This window comes from Panthera leo, chromosome D3 (assembly GCF_018350215.1).
Source record: "Panthera leo isolate Ple1 chromosome D3, P.leo_Ple1_pat1.1, whole genome shotgun sequence".
NCBI classification, from domain to species: Eukaryota; Metazoa; Chordata; class Mammalia; order Carnivora; family Felidae; genus Panthera; species Panthera leo.
In genome coordinates, this window is record NC_056690.1 from 38,328,425 (window position 1) to 38,349,406 (window position 20,982).

The 20,982-nt window shown below is 36.8% G+C and overlaps 1 protein-coding gene across 18 annotated transcripts in view; it reads left to right on the plus strand.

Moving 5' to 3' along the window:
• Positions 1 to 20,982, plus strand: part of L3MBTL4 (L3MBTL histone methyl-lysine binding protein 4) — a 448,782-nt gene that overhangs the window by 332,036 nt on the left and 95,764 nt on the right. For all 18 annotated transcript variants that reach the window (XM_042909930.1, XM_042909929.1, XM_042909916.1 and 15 more), the window contains one exon: positions 9,784 to 9,854. In XM_042909930.1, the coding sequence (XP_042765864.1) occupies positions 9,784 to 9,854 (71 nt within the window). The remainder of the gene's footprint in view (positions 1 to 9,783; positions 9,855 to 20,982) is intronic.

A 20,982-nucleotide genomic window follows, 5' to 3' on the forward strand; every position in this document is an offset into this window, starting at 1 on the left:
TCATCAAGGAATCATATGTAGGCCAATTATGAGCAGAAAAAACATATATTTTAACTCTCCTCACAGTTTACTTGTAGTAGTTTCCTGAAGCTGACTTTTCCATAACCTAAATCTTTGCTCTTAAAACCACAAGATGTCAGATACAAGTGGAGGAGAATATTTAAATTCCATCTCTTTTCTTCTACATGTTGAGGAGAATGATTTTTACTTGGCTCATGTCCCAGATAGACGTGGGGGTTAAATTACTGAAAATTGGAGTTACAGTTTCCACACGCCTCCCATCCACCCATCCATCCACCTATCTATCCATCCATCCATCATTGAGCTCAGGACAGGCCTTTTGTAATTTCTTATACCAGCAACACTTGTCACCTTAGAATCTCCAGACTGCTGACAATTCAAGTGCAAAATGTAAAATTAACTCTCAACATTCTTCCAGAATCAATTAGATACTGCCCAGCAATTTAGGGAATTTTGTCTTTTCCCTAACTCCTTATTGGTTTTGTGATTACTTTTTAAAAGTATGTTTGTTTTCATATTAATCTTGGTAGAGGCAGTTATGATTAGTAAATCATCTAATTATGTTCACAGTTTCTGAATAGAGGGTCAAGTTTTAAAGTTGAGTGGATTACATGCTACCAGTGGTTTACAACATTCACGTTCATAGCAGTAATATGACATGTTAATATAGCTTTAAAGAGTCAGATTCCCAATAGGTCACCATTACTAAAAAAACATATATTCTTTTTTCCTTGTGTCAATAGGGTCAGTCGTATTACATTCATGGTGCATTAAGTACAGGCAAATGACATTATACTTGAGTTTCTGTCATTTAAGTATGGACTCTTGGGGAGAGAGAATAGTTTTAAATTGTTTGACAGTTTTATAGTCTGCACGTACATTACCTTTGGAACTTCCCATAGTCTTGTGATTTAGGCAAAGCAGATATTATTGTCATTATAATATTGCCATTTACAGTTGAGGAATGAGAGATCTTTAAAAGTAACTGATCTGGGACCCAAACATAGGTGTTCTCATTTGATCCAGCATATTCCTGTTTCAGTAAACTAATAATAGTGACGCCAGAAGTATTAGTAATAATAACTATCTAATATTCATGTCACATGCTTACTTTGGGCCACAAAGCACGGTGCTAAACAGTGTATATACATCACTGTGTTAATTTCATTTTATCCTCACAACAACCTTATGTGTGATAAGTATTCTTATTCTGAGTTTATAACGCAAGACACCTGCAGGGTCAGAGAGGTTAAGCAGAGCGTGCAGGACCACACAGACAATTAGTAGGAAAGTTGGGATTTGGGTCTAGAATTGCCTGACTCCAAATCTTGGACATGTTTCAACTACGTTAGACTACAAAGGAATGTTGGTTTAATGTTTTGAAGGGCCTGGCTGAATTTATGTATGGACTACTTTCTACCGTATCTAGGATCCTAAGGGTCATCTTGTGATGTATTTATTTCTTATTTTGTGAAAATAGAACTATTGGAGGGGAGGACTCTTCCTATGTTTCCCCAAAACCATTTACTCTCACTTACACTACATGTAATACAAAATTTTCCATCTTGAACACATTTCATTGTAATAGACTGAAGGCCTCACTCTGCAGCAAGGGAATTCAATTATACTCATTAAAACAGTGTCATCATAAAGAAATTACTTTGAAATGCAACTGCTCTCTCCCCCCATATTATCTTTTAACTGGCTTCCCTAGGCCCGAATGGGGCATTTTTTCCAGGCATTTCCCACCCACGTGAGTATTCTTTAATAACTTTTTCTTTTGCCTCCCCAAAGCGGTGCTTAATATATCCTAATTCATGCAGTTGGTAGAACCACCATTGTTAATATCCAGTCATATTCATGTTCACTCATTGCTATTAAGAAAAGCTAAGAAAATGCCTAATAAATCTCATTTTATTTGTCCTAGTGCCTTCCATATTATAAATTTTGTACACTTCCCTAAGGCCTATATTGATAATACAAATGGCTGTGGAAAGCTATGGTAATCAGAGAGAATGGAACGTAGTGGAATAGTTCCTTAATGTTTCTTATAATAAATTGTTCTGCCACAAGCAACTAGTTTATTTCCACTACTCGCATTAGCTGCACCATAAATACTTTCTGTGGGGTGCGTTCTCAGAATTAAAACAGTGTTAGTTGGTTGCTTCCGGTATTAACCTTCCAGGTTATTACAAGGGTTTTCCTTAATCCATCAGTGTCTTCTCTCACGACTTCCCACATAAATTCCCTGCTGTGGGAGATAAAGTCAACTCAGTGTCCCACTCCCTCCCCGTCATCATCCACAATATTGCTTTAATTACTGGGCTGGTGGTGCCTTTGTTCTCATTCTTCCTACCTTGTCTACTTCCGCCTATATCTTCTCCCTTCACAAAGGCTCATTTTTTGTCTTAAAGCATTCTATAGCAGTTCCAGCCCATATGAGCTTCTTGAGGTTAGAGATCACATTGTACACATTTCTGTATTTCTGACAACTAGTACAATGCCTGACGCTCAGTAGGCGCTCAACAAATAAAATAGATTTGGAGCAGCCACTCTGTGTCAGACACTTGCTAGGCCCAGGGATATGGACCTAATAAGAAATAGTCCCGCTCCTTGATCTTAGCCCTGCTTTGTGCTTTGGTCCATACCACACTTCAGTAGCTTGTGTGTGTGCCTTTTTAATGCTTACTTTGCACGCGTGCCTTATTTTCTCGAAAGGACTAGAGACTGCTAAAGAGGAAGAACCAGTTTTCATTATGCTTTTGTTGCTTCCTCATTCCAGTCACATTATAGGTTCTTAGTAAATCTAAGTTGGTGGGTTCAAGTATATACCTTACTTTGCCTCTTAGAGTCTCCATTTCTTCACCTGTAAAATGAATATAATATGTGAAGCTTAGATCTTGCATCTAGGTGTATAGATGTAGGTAGATATAGATGTTATGACTGGGCCTGGCATGTAGTAGAGACTATTTAAATAATAGTTCCATATCTTTTCCAATTTTTATAAAAATCATTGATTTTAAAGTCTTGCAACTGGACCTAGTTGTGTATATGCAGCACATGTTTGCACCAAAAATGGAAATTTAGAACTTTATTTATTTAGTCTGAGTTACTCCTTGGCATCCAGAACTCAATTAATTACACCCCTTAATCAAGTGAACAGTGATCAACCATCAAGACAACCAGGATCCTGTTGGACCTCTAGAGGTTGTGGCTAGACAGGAAAGGCACCTCCACCCGGACAGGCTCCCTCCCTCTCCACACCTCCAGGTGCACTCTGAGGGACCTCTAGCTAAGTATGACAATCCTGGGGCTGTGTAATGGGAAGGGGCTCAAATATTGCCTACTCCTGCTTCCTGAGCATGGAAGGATATCAGAGCCAAAGAACTGAGTTTCCTTATTGACAATGTCATGAATGGCAACTTTGAGCTCTCTCCCAGTCATTGCTCTGCTCACTATTCCATACCACCTTCTCCACAAGAATTGGGATCCTGACTGTAACCACGTCCTGAAATCAAACATATTCATTCATTCATTCATTCATTCATTCATTATTTTCCATTTAACAAATACTTAGAAAAGTACTGTTCTGAAATCTAATGCAAAACAGACTAAAATCCTTGTCCTCAGTAAGCTTTCACTTGGTGATAAGAAAATCACCCAAGCTAGTGAAGTGGCAGGACGAGGATTTGAACTCAGGCAGGAGGACTCAGCAGCAGGCATGTTGATTCACTCATTGCATCGACATTTGTTCATTCAGCAAATACGTGTGGAGCTTCTCCGCTGGCTGAGTGGTGTGTCAGGTGCTAAGGACATGGGGGTGAACAAAACTGTCCCGTCCCTGCAGGTAGAGGAGATGGAGGAGGAAAGACAAAAGTAAACCGTAAATGAGGAGAAAATCACAGACTATGATTAAGTGCCAGAGAAGAAGTAACAAAGGAGTGAATGGGCAACACTCAAAGTGTCTCCAGGATTACCTGTCTTAACGTCCTAGAGACCGCAAGCAGATCCGTGCCATTAGGAAAAACAAGGCGGGGTGGGGGGGGGGGGGTGGGGGGGGGATAGTTCTGTGGAATAGTTTGCAAATTGAAAATGAAGTGAGTTGTGTCAAGATCAGCTCAGCGGTGTGGACAGAAACAGTGCTGGGGTGAAAGGACTTGGCCCTCGTTGGATCCCCCTTGCCTAGCTTCCTTTGGCACTTTCGTTATAGTCTCGTGTTTTGTAAACAAATTGACACTTCTGCTGATATGTTACAAAATACCCAATGTATGCCTTAAAAAGATCTTTAAAACTATTTCTCTGAGCTGGTTCTTACAAGGCATTTTATAATTTATTGTGGATCTCTGGATTTCTGGAATCCTGCCTTGGCCCAGGCTCTCAGTAATTAAATGCTGCAGAACGGCGTGTGCTAATAAAAAGTCCACGGTTCCTTGCATAAAGGAATACTGCTGTTCCTGCACACCAGAAAAACAAGACTTTGTTGCCCAAGCACCAGCAGGCATTTTTTCTCATCTACATACTTCATTTGGCTTTAAAATAATTATTTTCCACTCATCGTAAATAGTAAAGTTGGGACACCTGACGTGATTTTTTCTCATAACTAAAACAAGGCTTATGTATTATAAGAAAAGTAGAAAATATAGATAAGTAAAAATAAAATAATAAAAATTAAAAAATTAATAATACTCAGACCTTTCCTTGTCAGATAGCATAACTTATAGACTTCTAAAAATATGACAAAATTCCCACTACAGTAATTCAGATAATATAGAAGTTTTTTAAAGAAATTTCTCACTCCCCACTTCTCAACTCTGATGGGTGTCCTGAGGCTCCTTGTGTAAAGAGTCATGTTCTCTTTTACACTTTTTCTGTGTTTATATACATATGGATATTCAGGTATTCAGATATGAATAAAAGATATTCACTCTTTTAAAAAACAGTACAGTAATTTTGTGTTAATGTTTCTTTTGAGGTTGGCTTGTATCACTCTGGGTAGCTTAGGGTATAATCATGTTGGGGAAACATGACTGCATTCTTGACATGAACACATAAGGGAAGTTTTAAAGGACCCTGACATTAAATATAATAAATAAATAAAGCTTTAGCTTTTATAAAATACACACGTATTTTTATCCCAAGTTTATAATGGTGGTCTGAATAAGGCACCTGTAAATAAGTCAGCATTTATGGCCAGAAGAAAAATAACCTGGTCTTAGACTTTTATTTTTATATGGAAAAGTTGTAAAGACTTAAGCAACTAAGTCTGCCTACAAAGGAAAACAAATTTGCCCTATCCTTTATGCACTGCCATGTAAAACCATTGTTTGTTGGCTCAGAGAAAGTTTGACAATAAAAGATACTAGGCTTAAAACATGCTTTATTTATTTAACAATGTGTCATGGAAAATTTGCCATATTAAGTGGATTCAGTGCATTGTTTTTAATAATGATCGTATTCCGTAATGTGGACGTACCGTAGCTCATTCGCCTATTGACAGGTATTCAGGTTGTTTCCAGTATTTTCCTTCTGTAAATAGTGCTGCAGTAAACATTTTCATATGTAGATCATTTATTAATGCTTTATAATGCAGTACTTTTAAAAGTTGAATTGCATTTTACTTATAAACTAAACATACTGTATGAATCCTTTCTTAGGTTTATAGAGTCTTACAGAGTCCTTGATTTATTTTGCTTTACTATAACTAAATTCACATATACAAACATATACATACATGTATACACACACGTAAACATAAGAATACGTATGTAGAAAGCCTTTGCAGTCCTCATAATATGTCCCCAGCCTGCACATCTCACCTCATCACACACCACAGCCCCTATGATTTCTTCCCCTGCCTGCTTTCCACATGCCAATGTCTTTGCGGTGTCTCTCTTGACGCTTCCCTTAGTAAAACTTGGTTTGAGCCCTCTGCAAACTCATCTCCTGAAAGCTTTTTCTGATCTCACTGACCTTTTAGGCAGGAAATCCCCTCCCACTTTGTGATCCCAGAGCAATTTCTTCCTCTCTTCATGTAGCCCTTTCCTCAGTCTGCTTTGTGTGGAAATTGGCACTGCTCACATCTGTATCCTCTGGTAGATTATGAGTCTCTTGGTGGCAGACCCCATTTCGGATGAATGCAACACCTGCATTTAGGAAAAGCTCAAAGAAATATTTGTTGGACTTGGGCAATTTGTCTAAAAAATAAAAAGCAGTCAGAGCTCAATATTTGCCTTTCAAGCCCTACTCTAAGTTGTAACTACTGCAGTTATTAAGGCCATTTTGAGAAAAGTAGTAATGTAAATCCATCACATGTTATATGTATATTTTTGGCTTTAGGAGCCTTTCCTTTACTGCTAGAACAGGAGTCAGCAAACTTTTTGTCTAAAGGGCCAAGTAGTAAATATGTTAGGCTCTGGGAGCCTTAAGATCTCTGCTACAGTTTCTCAGCTTGACCACTGTTGTGTGAAAGCAGCAGTGGACAGTAAGTAGCAAATGAGCAGGGCTGTATTCTACTAAAATTTCATTCACAGAAACAATGGGCACAGAAACAATTTGACTTCTGGACTGTCTTTTGCAACTCCTGTTCTGGAAGGCATCTAACTACATTTAGACGACTAACCTGACTTAAATCCAAATTCTGATTTTTCCACTTTGGCTCTTCTGTTTACTGTGTGACTTTGGGCCAACTACTAAGCCTGTCTGTGTTTTTCAACACATGTGATTAATATTACCTACCTTCATGTTAGGCATCTAGTTCAGGGCCTAGCATTTACTGAACCCAGAAATAGTAGCCACTAACTTGCCTTATTAAATGTAGCCGAAGCATAGAAAGAGGGTCAGAGAGTATGCGGTCCCTTTTTCCGAGTGGATGTAGCAGAATCCTAAGGACAATGCAAATGGAAAACCAGTGGGTAGCAGAGCCTTTCAGATAACAGGGGCAGGTCTCACCAACAGAAACAGGAATCCTCTTAGTCATGTGCCCTCCTCTGTAGAGTGCATAGGGCTACACGGACAGACAGGTAGCCTGGCATTTACTGCTCCAACGGCAATATCACTAACAAAAGATTTTGAAGATTGCTTGGAGTACCTGGAACTATGAAGGCTGTATAAAAGGTATAGGCTAGGCTTCAAGCAGAATTATCGGTGAAATAGTAATACCTGGGGATTTTAATCGTGATACCTTTTTAGCTAAAATACAAACAATTACTCTTTGGCATATTACTGGCCTAATCATCTGCAAACGTTTCTACTGTCTGTATGCAGTAGATTCTTTTAAGATGCAGCCCTTCAATCGCTTTTCCCTCTGCCGTCAAGGTGAAGTCCAGACATTTGAGAACAGTGTGCAGGGCTCTCCACAACTTGGCTTTAGCTTGTTCTTTTAGTTCTTTGTGCTCCTGGCACAGGGCAGGTGCTTTAGCCAAATAGGTTGATTAGTTTCTTCATGTCCTGCAAACACCCTCCCTCCCATTTTGCTTATGCTCGGTCTACGGCAGTTTCTGCTTTTCTCCCACCCTAATTTTCTAGAATTTTACGAGGCTATTGGTCATGCACATCTCCCTTCTGTCAGGACCCGACCCAGCTGCATTCTCCGCAGAACTCCCCACTAGCCTAGTGCCAGGCCATCTCTCCCTCCAGCTGCCAGGAGCATGATTGACACTCCCTTTCTTCTGCTTTGTCTGTGACATCTCCTTGATGCCTTCTGTAAATGCTCAGCAAACATTGGACAGTGATGTACAGAGTACAAATCCAACCTGGATATGGAGTCTACAGACTTGAGTTTGTGTTCTGGCTTCATCATTGACTCACTGTGTGCCCAAGATGGGCAAGTAGCTTAAGATCTCTGAGCCTTGGACCCTTTATTTATACCAGGAGTCCTATCCCCACCTTACAGAGTTTGCACGAATGACGTGAGGGTGAACAAAGTGAAGAGTGGAGGAGTCCTTAGAAGGCATCTATCTCCCTCAGGAAATGTTACTGAGCCTGAACCGATTACAGGGTTTTGCTTGGTGTTATCTCCCCAGTGATGTAATAATTTTGAAAGTGAGACTGTACTGAAATATATGGGTGGTAAATGGCAGTGCCTGGAATTTTTTTTAAACTACTCAGTAAATTTATTTGATTTATGTTTAAATTGCTTTTCAAAATCCCCATCAAAATTATATAAGGCATACCAGCTTCTGTTTTTCAAAATTTTTAAGTTAGAATCCAGATCTTCATCAGTATCTATTGTAGAGGGATGCTTTAAGATGGCTTGAAAATCAGCTCAGTTTCATCAAATTTGTCAAGTTTGGGGGAATATACCCAAACAAATATTTGCCAAAATATATAAACAGAGCTAAAATTATTCTTTTTTCCATCTTACTCTTTGCAAAATGACTGCACCATGCTATTTAGTGCACATGTTGTGCCCCTGGCATTCCACATTGACCAGCTTTCTCCACCAGATGCTCACTGCTTCAATTTAAACCCTCTTTCTATTGTTAATATTCTTTCTTCCAAGGATGTAAATAAATCCTGATGATCTGTATATATCCAGAATGTAATGAAAATTAAGCATATTGAATTAATGAAAATATTCCTCACATTTTTATGCATGTCTGTGCTGCCTAAAAGTTTGTAGACTATTTTGTAATATATCGTTTCACTCATTGTTCAGAACCAACACCTTAAGGCAAGCCCAGTCTCCATTTTGCACATTGGGAAGCTGAGACCGGTAGATTTAAAAATGAGCTCTGGCTCACAAACCTCCAGCCTGGACCCAGATTTTCTACACTGAGGGTACCAGACCTCCTCTTAAGGTCCAAAGATGGGATTTGAAAAGAAATTCTTTCTCAGTTTCTTGATTTTTTGATTTAAAAAAGGTCTTAGTGGTAAAAAGGATCATCTAAGTGATATGTGGCTAAAATTACCTAGAGTTATGTAGAAGTTGCTTAGGTTTCTGTGTAAGGTTTTGGGAACTGAATCGGTGTCCTCACGTAAAACAGAAATTGAAGAAATACTCAGGAGCTTATCAGTGAGGATAAAATGAGAGAGCTGCTATACAAGTAATAGGAAAATACATTTGCAAAGCAAGCTATTATAATGTTCATTAAAATCATAAATATATGCAGATAAATTAATGAACTATCTCAGGGTCTCTCTACTTAAAATTAATTTCCTAGGTAATTAGCAATGCCGGAAAAAGTTTCATTTTAGAAACTTCCATGTTCATTATAAACCATGAGCTTCAAGTTTTAATAAAGTTGTATGATGGAAAAGTTACAAAATTAGTCCTTACTGCATACCAGAGCATTTTAAAAGTTAGTTAATTCACTGACATTCAACTGCGTAAATTACTTCATACAGTTGTTTTGGTACAATGTCTATAATCTTCTGATCAAAACAAGAGCTAAAACCATGAGTAGCAATTATTCTTTACCCACCTATTAGCACACCGTCCCCTACCATCCCTGCTAGCTCCTCCTCAGAGTCCGAAGAGATTATTCTCCAGAGAGTTTTGGAAACTTTTTACTGTAGCAGAATGAATGGGGGTTGGAGAGGGGAGAGCTTTCAAGTTACAGGCTTCAAAGTTGGTTTCCGACTGCAAGTATATTTTTAAAATCTTCTATGGAAGAAGAATTCTAACAAGGTTGTGTGCAGCAAGATACCTGCTAATTCACTATTGTTTACTCGGTGGTTTCTATTTAAATTTGTGCTGCTGTCGTGATTTATTCCTACCTCACAGGATAATGAATCTAGATTTTATTTCTGTTCTCTGCCCAGACTTGTACAGCAGGCAAAGTGTTTGAAAATCAAAGGAAAAGAAGATATTGACTTGGATAATCTCTTCAGAGGTAAAAACGAAAATACTAGCAAAAACACAGACTATGCTTTTTTGTGTGAAATATGTCTTATTTGTCTGCTGGGTTGGTTTTATCACTCCAGTAGAGAACAGTGGAACGAACTTGAAGAGGGGAGGAAGATTTGTGTTCTAGTCCCAACCCTTCGGACAACTAGGTTCCACTACTTCTCCAGCCTGACCTTGATTCCCTCATTTTTAAAGTGAAAGGGCTAGACTGTGATTTCTGTGGTCCTCACTCCTGATGGCACAAATCAGAACCTATCCAAGTAAAGGTCTCTGTGGTGGAGTCACTCGCCATCTGCAAGAGGGCATGGGGGAGGGAAATCAGGAGTATCTCACGGCATTTGTATATGTTGGGGGACTGGGAAATGTACCTCCTATTTAAGACAGGCAAGAAGGTTATTGGGGGAAAAGTTTAACCACTAAAAGCTGAAGGATTATTAGAGTGTAGGAAAAAGAACTGCCTGTCTTCATTTAATTCTCTTTCTTTCTGATTAAGGTTTGCTCTAGACAGAGTTTCACCTATAATTTTGAGGTTCTATTGTAGTAAGCTAAGGAATGAGTTTCCCCTTAGTTATGTTAATTTAGTGCAATAGTTTTTATCTCATCAGATGAAAACATTGGTAATTTGTAATCAGCGTCCTTATGTCTTCAGCCATAGTAGTTCTTCTGTATGTTTGTATCTCCCAGAACACCTTAGGAAATCTGTTCCTCTTCCAGAGGAAAAGAAAATTAGTGAGTTTTCTGCTGACTTGGCCAAAAGTGGAACAAATTAGCACAATTTGGTAGCACTGCGCTCATCTCCACTACAGTTACCCATTAGACTTTTCTTAAGAGAAAAAAAAAAGCTGTACTTGGCAGCCATTGAGAACAAAAGAGTTATGACATCTGTGAGCAAAGCTAACCTATTCACTTCAGGCAGGGACCACACTCAGCTGTGGTTGGAATAATGACTCTTGATTTCATCTCAGCCGAAGAGGGAGGAAGAATCTTTTCCTCAGAAAATGAGGGCAGTTGAGTTACTTTGGTTTCTTTGTGCATCCACACATTTCTCCCTAACCAGAGAATTTCTGTGTAATATAATCAGGTCTGAGCATTTAGAAACTGCTCCATACAAATGTTCTAATCCACTTTACCATGCCTCCATTCTGTAAACAACATGTGTTTTGGAACCGTATAAAGAGCTCTAAAAAAGTGTCAGTGTTTTAATTCATATTTTGACACTTTTGAAAATATCTCCACAGAGTAATTATGTATATGTTCCTGTTAAAACAGATACACAGGCAATTTTGTAATTCACATAGTAAAAGTAGTAATGAGGATCATCCTTATAAAAATAGAAAATATCACTAGCAAAATGCATTTGCATAATGTGAAGGATGAAATCTCTTCTAACTTGTTCAGTATGTACTTATTCTTTTCTGCATCACTTTTAAAAGGTTTAGTCGACCTTAAAAATAAAACAGCCAGTTATTTTACCAGCAAAATGAGTTTATTTGGGAAAAGCAAAGAATTGCAATTAGGGACAAGCAATCTGTGGCAAAACCACAAGCAAATCTGGAAAAAAAAAGGAAAGGAACGTTACTTTATAAAGAAAAAGGAGGAAGTTGCTCTGAATGAAAGTCATTGGAGGGAGGAAAGGGAGAGTTCAGGGTGTGACCGTGACATTAAATGATCATTTAATATTTTCCTTTTAATTTTCTTCAGCCTATAAGTCTCAGCATAAATTCCAAGTTCTTTTGGGTTATTTTGTTGTTGTTCTGAGTATAGATCTGAATAAACCCCTTAATGTATCAGGACTATTTTTTTTTTAAAAAGGAAAGTGAGTTAAAATTTGTTCTCCATTTCTCCTATGAGGGGAAATAGTATACTTTTGATATTTAAAGATTGTGTGTACATGTGTACATACAACTTGTGTTTTTCATATCTTGGGCAGGTTTTTAATTTTTACTTGGAAACATCTTTGTTTTCTAAATCATTTTATTCACAATAGATATTTATTCTTGGCAGATAAAATAAAAAATCTCACCATAATTTTCGAGGATACTGCTTAGAGATACAACATTCTTTCCTTTACCATGATAATGTGTAAAAGTAAAATTGGATGATAGAGCATTTTAATTAGTTATATAAATTTGTTGAGGAAAACATGATGATCTAAAAGCATGTCTGATAGTAAAATTGACAGAAGTTAGAGTTTGTCTTACTACTCTACAGGTGTACAGGTAAGCTTATTGGGTGTTACACCTAAGACGTGTCAAATGGTAGTTCTCTTTTCTGCCTTTTGTTAAGTAAAATAATGCATGAAAATACCATTGCCGTATCTGCTGCACTACACCCCTTCTCTGGAATTGAGTTGGGCCTCTGTGTCTTTTAGGTTTTTACCTTTGCTAGTGAATGTTCCACAGAGAACTGCACAAAATGGGCTCCTCTGAACACAAATTGAGTGAAGCTACTCAAAGCACATTTCCGTTAAGTATAAAGGACCTGGTCACCTAAGTGATCTGCCCTTGTGCCGGTTGAGAGAGCCCCAGGACCAGAGCTGTTGAAACTCAGCTACTGGGTACCATAGACGCATGTCATTGTCAGGGCCACCACGCTGCACTACTCCAGGGGACATCTTTGTTGTTGTGGAATGTTCAGCTATAAAGGTTTTATTTTAACTATTTACTATTTTTGGTCTCAAATGTGTAAGTAATGCTTACTTAAAAAAAAAAATCCAAAAATTTCGTAAAGCAAAAAATACAAGAGATAGGCATGAAGAAAGCTAATCGTTAATAAATTCCTCACATATTTATTTTGGATATAATAATTTCACCTTCTCACTTTGTTACCAATACAGAATCATCTTCGGTGAACAATAATTGACTCCCCCCCCCCCCAGTTGCTAACATATCATGGCTACCTTTCTAAATCAGTGCACATACACCTGCTAAGTTCTTCTTTTTGTTTATTTTTTAAGTAATAATTTTAGACAAGTACAAGAAATTACACTCATTCAATCACCATTTGGGTCAAGAAATAGAATCTGAATGGAAGCCCACCTCTTGATGTCCAATTACCACCTCCTGCCAGGGTCCTGACTCACTCTTCTGATTTCTGTCACTGTTGCTGCTTTGGCCCTGTTTTGATCACTGTATAGTTGAAATCACACAGTATGCATTCTTTTTTGTCTGTCTGACTCTTTTTGCTAACATTCTGTTTGTGAGATCCATTCAAATCATGTTAACCTGTTTGCTTCTTCTCAATACTGGATATTATTCAGTTTTATGAAGATGCCACAATTCATCTGTCCATGTTAACGTTGGTTGCTTTCAGTTTTGCCCTCTCGGCAATGGTGCTTCTCGGAACATTCTCGTATGTGATCTGGTGGATATGTGCATGCGTTTCTGTAGCGTACATAAAAAAGAGTGAAATTTCGGGTAACTGAATGGGTTTGCGTTTAGGAGCCAGTATCGAATAGTTTTGCAAAGCGCTGTACCAGCGCATTCTCCCAGCACAGTTTAGAAATTGCAGGTTCTCCACGTCCTTGCCAGCAGTTAGTACTTCTGTGTCTCTAATTTTAGCCATTTATTTGGGTGTGCAGTAGTGTTTAATTATGCTTTTAACTTTTCACTTCCCTGAGGCCTGATGAACTTGAACACTTTCTCATGTTTATTGGCTATTTGAATATCCTCTTTTTGAAATATCTTTCCCATTTGTCTTCTAGATTGCCTTTTTCTTATTAATATATAGGAATTCTTTAGGTCTGCAAATAAGTCCATCCTTGGACAGATATATTGCAAATGTCTTCTCCAGTCTGTGATTTGCCATTTTGCTTTCCTAATGGCACCTTGTGATAAATAGAAGTTCCGAAATGTAATAGAGTCCATTAATCCTTCCCATTTTGGTTAGCACTTCTAGTGTCCTGTTCAAAGAATTTTGCCTATTACGTATTCATAACGATATTCTGCTGTTTTTTTTTTAATTCTAGAATCTTTATTGTTTTACCTTTCAGATTACAAATCTGTATTTGTATCTAAAAATGTACCTGGAGCTGATTTTTTTTATACATGGCATCACATGGGAGCCAGTATTCACTTTCTATATGAATATTCGGTTGACCCAGCACCATTTAGTAAAAAGACCTTCCTTTCCCGTATTGCCCTTCATAAATCAGGTGACCATGTATGTATGGGTCTGTTTCTGAACTGTGTTCTGTTCCATTGGCTTGTCTATTCTCATGCCAATACCATACTAGTTTAATTATTATAACTTTTTAAATCTATATAATAGATCTTGATAGCTAAAAATGCCACTTCTACAATTTTATTCTTTTTCTTTGAGATTGCCTGGCTATTCTTGTTCTTCCACATATCTGAAGAGCTTGTCTTTGTACACACACACACACACACACACACGCGCCAAACAACATATTCTGATTTTGACTGGAGTTGCAGTGAATCTATAGATCAATTTCCGGTGAATTGGCATTCTATAATTCATGAGTATGGTATATCCTTCCATTTAATTAAGCATTTTTTGATAGTTTTCAATAATGTTAGGCAGTTTCTCAGAGCCAGGACCTCCAGTATAATGTGGAGTAGATACATGATAGCAAGGCATCTTTGTTTCATTCCCAGCCTCAAGAGGAAAGCATTCAGAAGTATACTATAAAGTACAATGTTTGCTGTAGTTTTGTGCCCTTTAATAAGTTGAGAAAATTGCCTCCTTTTTTTAGTTTGTGCTTTTATTTTTATGAATAGGTATTGAATTTTATCAAATGCTTTTTCTGCATCTATTTGGATAATCACATGATTTTTCTCTTTATTCTTCTTAATATGGTGAGTTATAATGATTCCTCAGGAAATTTCTTATTGAAGTTAATCATATACTTGGAAAAGTATTAAACTATATAAGTATTGCTCAATGAATTTCAATCAATGAATATTTATGTACCAGCACTCAGATCAAAACATAGAACCAATATTTCTTTGCCAATACAGGTAGACCTCATTTTGCAGAATAAGCAATGAATTTCAGTTATCATGGTTTAAGTGAATAACTCCAGTCCCCTAAAAACACAATTCAGATTTCAGTTACCACAGTGCGTTAACTGTGGGTCATTGCACATGGTGCTAGCCCTGTAGTCCACAGATCACTACCTAACAGATCTGCATAATGATCAGTGACTGATAATGTCTCTTCTTTCAAAGTCTTTCGATGTTTATTCTGAGCACATCTGTTAGTTCACACACTGAGAGCAAAGCATGTAGTTAGTTGTGTTGCCTCCTTGCTCCCAGCGATAAACACATGGGATATGTTACAAAAGTAGATACTCCAGAGTACTGGCCAACACATAAGAAAGTACAGTAAAAAAACAAAGTGATAACATTGGAAGTGAAATTCTAATCGAATGTAAACAGATTTATAGAAAAAATAGCCAACCATGGAGATGCTGACACTGCTCCCATTTTGAGAGACACTAGCTGCGCTGCCAGAGGAAGTCAATGAAAACAAACTCTCTGACATAAATGAGAAGATGGCAGGGACAAACTAGGTGAATATGTCCCACAGGAAGTGACACTGGCACACATACACAAAAAATCCCTTGCAGATGTGAAAGACAAAACGTTGGAAGCTGATCCAAACTTGGAAATAGTATGACAGTTTACCAAAGCAGAGAAAAGATGCTTGCTCTGTATCATAGATATAAGACAAGAGGAAAGCCAACACTGTTCAACTCTTGATAAATTTTTACAAAGAAATAAAACATTTGAGCTCAATGTTTTTAATGTTTTAAATCACAATGTACTAAAAAATATTACCAGTACTATTTTTTAAATTTCCCTATACAATTATAATTGACAATAAAAGATTTTTAATACTTTGATCAAAACCTGTAAAGGTCACGGAGAAATCAGTCTTCCATTGATTATTAAGCTTGCCTTATATTTAGCTCACTTTCAGCTTACACAGTCATTTTTATAGTTCGACTACCATGCCAAGTGAGAATTTCTTATATTTTATAAAGGACTTTTTCAAATATGTTCATAAAAGAAGTTGTAATGACCTCATTATGTTTGGTATTAAGAGTATGATGACCTCATAAAATGAATTGGCAAGTATGTTCTCTTTTTCCATTCCCACAAAGACTTTATATAAAAGTAGTGACATTTCTTTCTTAACGGACTGAGCCACCCAGGCCCCCCATGACATTTCTTTCTTAACTGGTTAGATAACTTCACCAGAAAACCTGTCTGAGCCTGGACTTTTTTCATGGCAATAATTTTAATTATAGATTCAATTTCCTTAGTAGATTGAGTACTTTAGATTTTATAAATTTCTTACTTGGGACTATGTCAGTTTTTTTTTTTTCTACTGTGCTTTGTTTTCTCTTTTATTAATGTCTGCTATTATACTTTAGCCTTCCTGCTTCCACGTTTCTTGTGGTTTATTATTATTGTTTCTCTGACTTCCTTAAATGATTGCCTAGATCATTTATTATTAATGTATGTGCTTAGAGCTGTTAGTATTAATCTAAGTATCACTTTCCCACATTAAACAATGTTTGATTTGTTAAATTTCATAGTCATTTAATTCAAACTATTTTCTCATTTACACTTTGGATTATTTTGCCTATGAGTTGATGTATAATGCTTCATTTTCAGATAGATGGAGATTTTATTATCTTTTATTGATTGATTTCTAGCTTTTTTCTACTGTGGTCAGAGAACATATTCTGAACAATGACTTTGTTAATCATGTTATTAAATCTTTATAAAAAAGAAGAGCTAACTGCTTGTTAACAAGAATTTACTGCTTGTTCTATTGGTTCCTGAGAGAAATATGTCAAATCCCTCTTCTATGATTATGGAATTAATGGTTTCTCCTTCTACTATATATATATATATATATATATATGTGTGTGTGTGTATATATATATATATATATATATATGTATATATATATATATGTGTGTGTATATACATATATATATATATATATATATATATAGACTATACTATTAGGTTCATGTAAACTTAGAATTATTATATATTCTTAATAAATTTCCCCTTCCATCATTTGAAATATGTCTGTATTTCTCCTAGTACTTCATTCCCTAAAGTCTACTCTGTCTGGTATTAATGTTAGCACATCAGTTTTTTCTGGTGTTTGGATGGTTAGTGTTAGTCTTTCCATCCTTTTATATCTTCATCTCAGTGTTTATATTTCAGTATGTCTCTTGTAAGTGGCATGTGATATTTACTTTGATATCCATATGATTGTAGTAGTCTTTTAATTGGAATATTTAGTATATTTGTATGTAATGTTATTACCATAGCTATCATTTCAATAATTATTTTCTATTTTTCTTAATAGTTTTTTATTTTTATATTTCTTGCTATATTTTTTATTAACCAAGAATTTATTATAGCATTTTCTCTATATTGGCTTTTTGGTTGTGCATTTTTAATGTTCTTTTAGTAGATATCATAGCAAGTATAATATCAGCCTTTTTACAAGATCATTTCCCCTCTATCTGAAAGACTCCTTATTCTATTTCTTTTAGAGTCTCCTAGCTATGTGTTTTCTTTGTCCATAAACGCCTTTTTTTTTGCCTTAATTTTTGAAGAATAGTTTTACTGGTTATAGAATTCTGGATTGGCAGTTAATTTTTTTTTCAGGTTTTAAAGATGATGACCTATTGTCTTCTGACCTCCATGGTTTTCCTCAAGAAGTCCTTTGAGGTTTTATTGTGTCTCCTTTCAAGAGAGTATGTGTTTGGAGTGTATCTTATCTTTGACTGCTTGGAGGGTTTTTTGTTGTTGTTGTCTTTGACTTTCAGAAGTTTTATTATGAAATGCCCAGATGTAATTCTCTCTGTCTTTGGGGGATTCATAGTGCTTCTTTTGTCTGTGAGTATATGGCTTTCATTACTTTGAGTTTTTTCTTGAGCATTATCTCTTCAAATATCGCTTATGCTCCATTCTCTCCTTTCTCTTCTTCTGAGACTCCATCTACAAATATATTATACCATTACTTGTCTATATGTCTTATAATCTGTTTTCTATATCTTCCTTCCTTTTTGAACTATATGCTTCAGTTTGAACTTTTTCTACTAGCCTTTCTTCAAGATCACTAATGCTCTCTTTCTTCAGTAGTCTCCAAACAGCTCTCCATCCAATGAATTTTTAGTTAACTCTTTGCATTTTTCAGTTCTGGAATTTTTACATTATAATTTTTACATGGATTATAATTCTTGAATAAAATTCTGTTTTGCCATCTAATTTCTTAAACACCTTAGTCACAATTATTAATTCTGTGCCTTCTCATACCAATCTGAATCATCTGTGGGCCTGCCTTTCTTACTGTCCTTCCTAGGAGAGTTGATCTACTACAGCTATTCCATCATAACTGGGAGTGGGATTCCTGCCATATTCTTAATTAATAGCCACAAAATCTCACTGGGTGATTCTACCATCATTTATTTAATTAAATGCTCATTCATGCACATTTTTATTCTTTTCAGCTTTTACATTTAAAACAAAGACACAGTAATACTCATACAGTTATATGTGGGCATTTTCAGGAATGTTTTTATAGGATTAATATCTGAAAGTGAAATTGTTTGATCAAAAGTGTGCAATTATAAATTATAAGTGTTCCTATCAGCTAACCTTTAAAGTGTCTGTAGCCATATACTCTCCTAATAACATATAAGAGTAATTACTTCATTCTGCCCTTGCAAGTAATGACTGTTGCTTGTTCCTGTCCTTTGTGCATTTTATTCTTGCTTATGCCATTATTGCAGATTTGAAGCTAGCTTAATGTATTATGGATACCAATTATTCATTGTCTGTTATAGACCTTACTAATAATTTTTGTATATACTCCCATCTCGTGCTCCCACCTTGTGTACTTTTTCGTTTTCTAACTAAAAGTGAATTTTCATGCAGTCTGATTTATCATTTTTTTTCTATCATGGTTTCTAGTCTTCATCTCATTCTTATTCCAAATTAAGGTCATACAACTATGTATGAAAAGAAAAAGCTGTGGCCTTGTCTTTTTAACATGCAAATCTGTATGCTATATGGAATTTATTTTTATGTAAGGATTAATGTAATATACCAGCTTGTTGTTTTGCTGAATTATTTCAATACCATTTAAAAAATAACCCATCTTATTTTCATACTAATGTGAATACAGTCTTCATATAGGAAGTTCTGTCATATATTTGAAACTTAAAAGCTCTGACAGGGCCCTGGGTGGCTCAGTCCATTAAGCTTCTGACTCTTGATTTCACCTCAGGTCATGATCTCATGGTTTGTGAGATTGAACCCCGTGTTGGGACTTGGGATTCTCTCTTCCTCTCTCTCTGCCCCTCCCCCACTTATTCACACACAGTGTCTCTCAAAGTAAATAAATAAACTTAAAAAAATACATAAAAATAAAAGCTCTACCATCACTGATACTATGTGTGTGTCCAAGACTCCCTTCATACCTAGAGCTGAAGGTGCCACCACATACCAGAGAAATCTGAACCTACTGGAAGAAAGCCAGTGCTGAAATATCATTAGAAGTCAAAGTCTGGAGAGAATGAGGAAGACAAGAGCAAGGAGACAAAGATCATCACCCCAACAGGAAGAAGGAAAACCACAGCTAAAGAACCAGGAATGAAAACAGAGATTTAAGCAGTGTACCAGAAAGCCACAACCTGTGGACCTTCCCCATGGGTTTAAGAGATTCAGATCTTAGACATCTTTTTAGTTCACCTAGCTCTCTATGGAAGGTGACTCAGAGTTAACAAAACTCACTAGTTTTATACACCCATTAAAAGCCTCTGCAAAGCCTCTGTGGGTCAGTTTCCCAGGAATTTTTAATTCATGGAATTACAATGCAAGTCTGTCTGAAGGGCTCGGTTTTGTAGTACATCACAAAAGTAGTTGTTCCTGTATGTACCTACAGATCTTTAACCACCACTGAATGAGTAAGTTGTTTCTACTTACACAGGTGCATGCTACATAGAGTATCGGTGAGAGAAGGAGCTTGATAGCAAATTGATATATATGTAGGCTCTGGATTTTTGGTTGGGAAGGTTGGTTCTTTGAAGCGCATGTTCAAAATTAGTGTTCTGTCTGTCCAAGCTTCTGTCTTAGTCTGTGTGGCATGATCCTCCAGACCAGCAATAACCCAAGTTGCAGCTCCACAGACAGTGGTTGCTCAGAGTTTGGAAGTGCCCTGTGATCCCCAACAATGATTTGCATGTTTACTGCATAATTTCTTCATTAGGTTAGAGACTATCATTAACATGCTCTTTAAATTTGGTGAAAATATATTTTGTCATTTTCAGCCTAGGTAAAGGATACATAGAAAATCAACTGGGTGACTCAGTTAGTTAAGCATCCAACTCTTGATCTTGGCTTAGGTCTTGATCTCACGGTCTTGATCTCAGGGTCACGAGTTCGAGCCCTGCATTTACGTCCATGCTGGGAGTGAAACCTACTTAAAAAAAAGAGACAGAAACATAGACAATTATCAGTGGTTACACTTTGTGTATTCTGTGAGCTGAATTTTACCCTAAATTTTAAGGGCCTTCTTGGGGTTCATGCCCTGTGGGTTTGCTCACACAGGGATCTGAAGAAAGAAGAGACTACCACAACCTTCTTGATGACATTGTTTGCCCATGGGAATCATCACAGGCAAAAAGCAACTTGATGGCTTCAGTTCTGATGTGGAAGTCATCACTCTAGTCCTCACAACAAGAAAGAAGCTGAACAAACTGAAAATCAACAGCTCTTTCAGATCTGTCAGAGAGTGGAGGTCCTGCCCTCAAGGGGAACTGTTTTGCCACTGGTTTATATGTCCTGTGGGAAAAGCAATTAGACAGCTCCATTCCCCTCTAGCTATGTGTCATACATACTGGAAGGGAAATCAAAAAGGCTAAGAAACTCTTCTTAAGGCCACAGGGACTCAAACCCACTAACAAAACAAAACAAAAAATCAAAAACAAAAAACAGGTTCAACATAAGACTCTAGAACATTTTCCCCACCAATACATTGACCACCACATCAATAGGGCTCCAGTATAATAACAGTAGATTTATAACCGACAACTCTGAGACACAGACTCTGCTGAA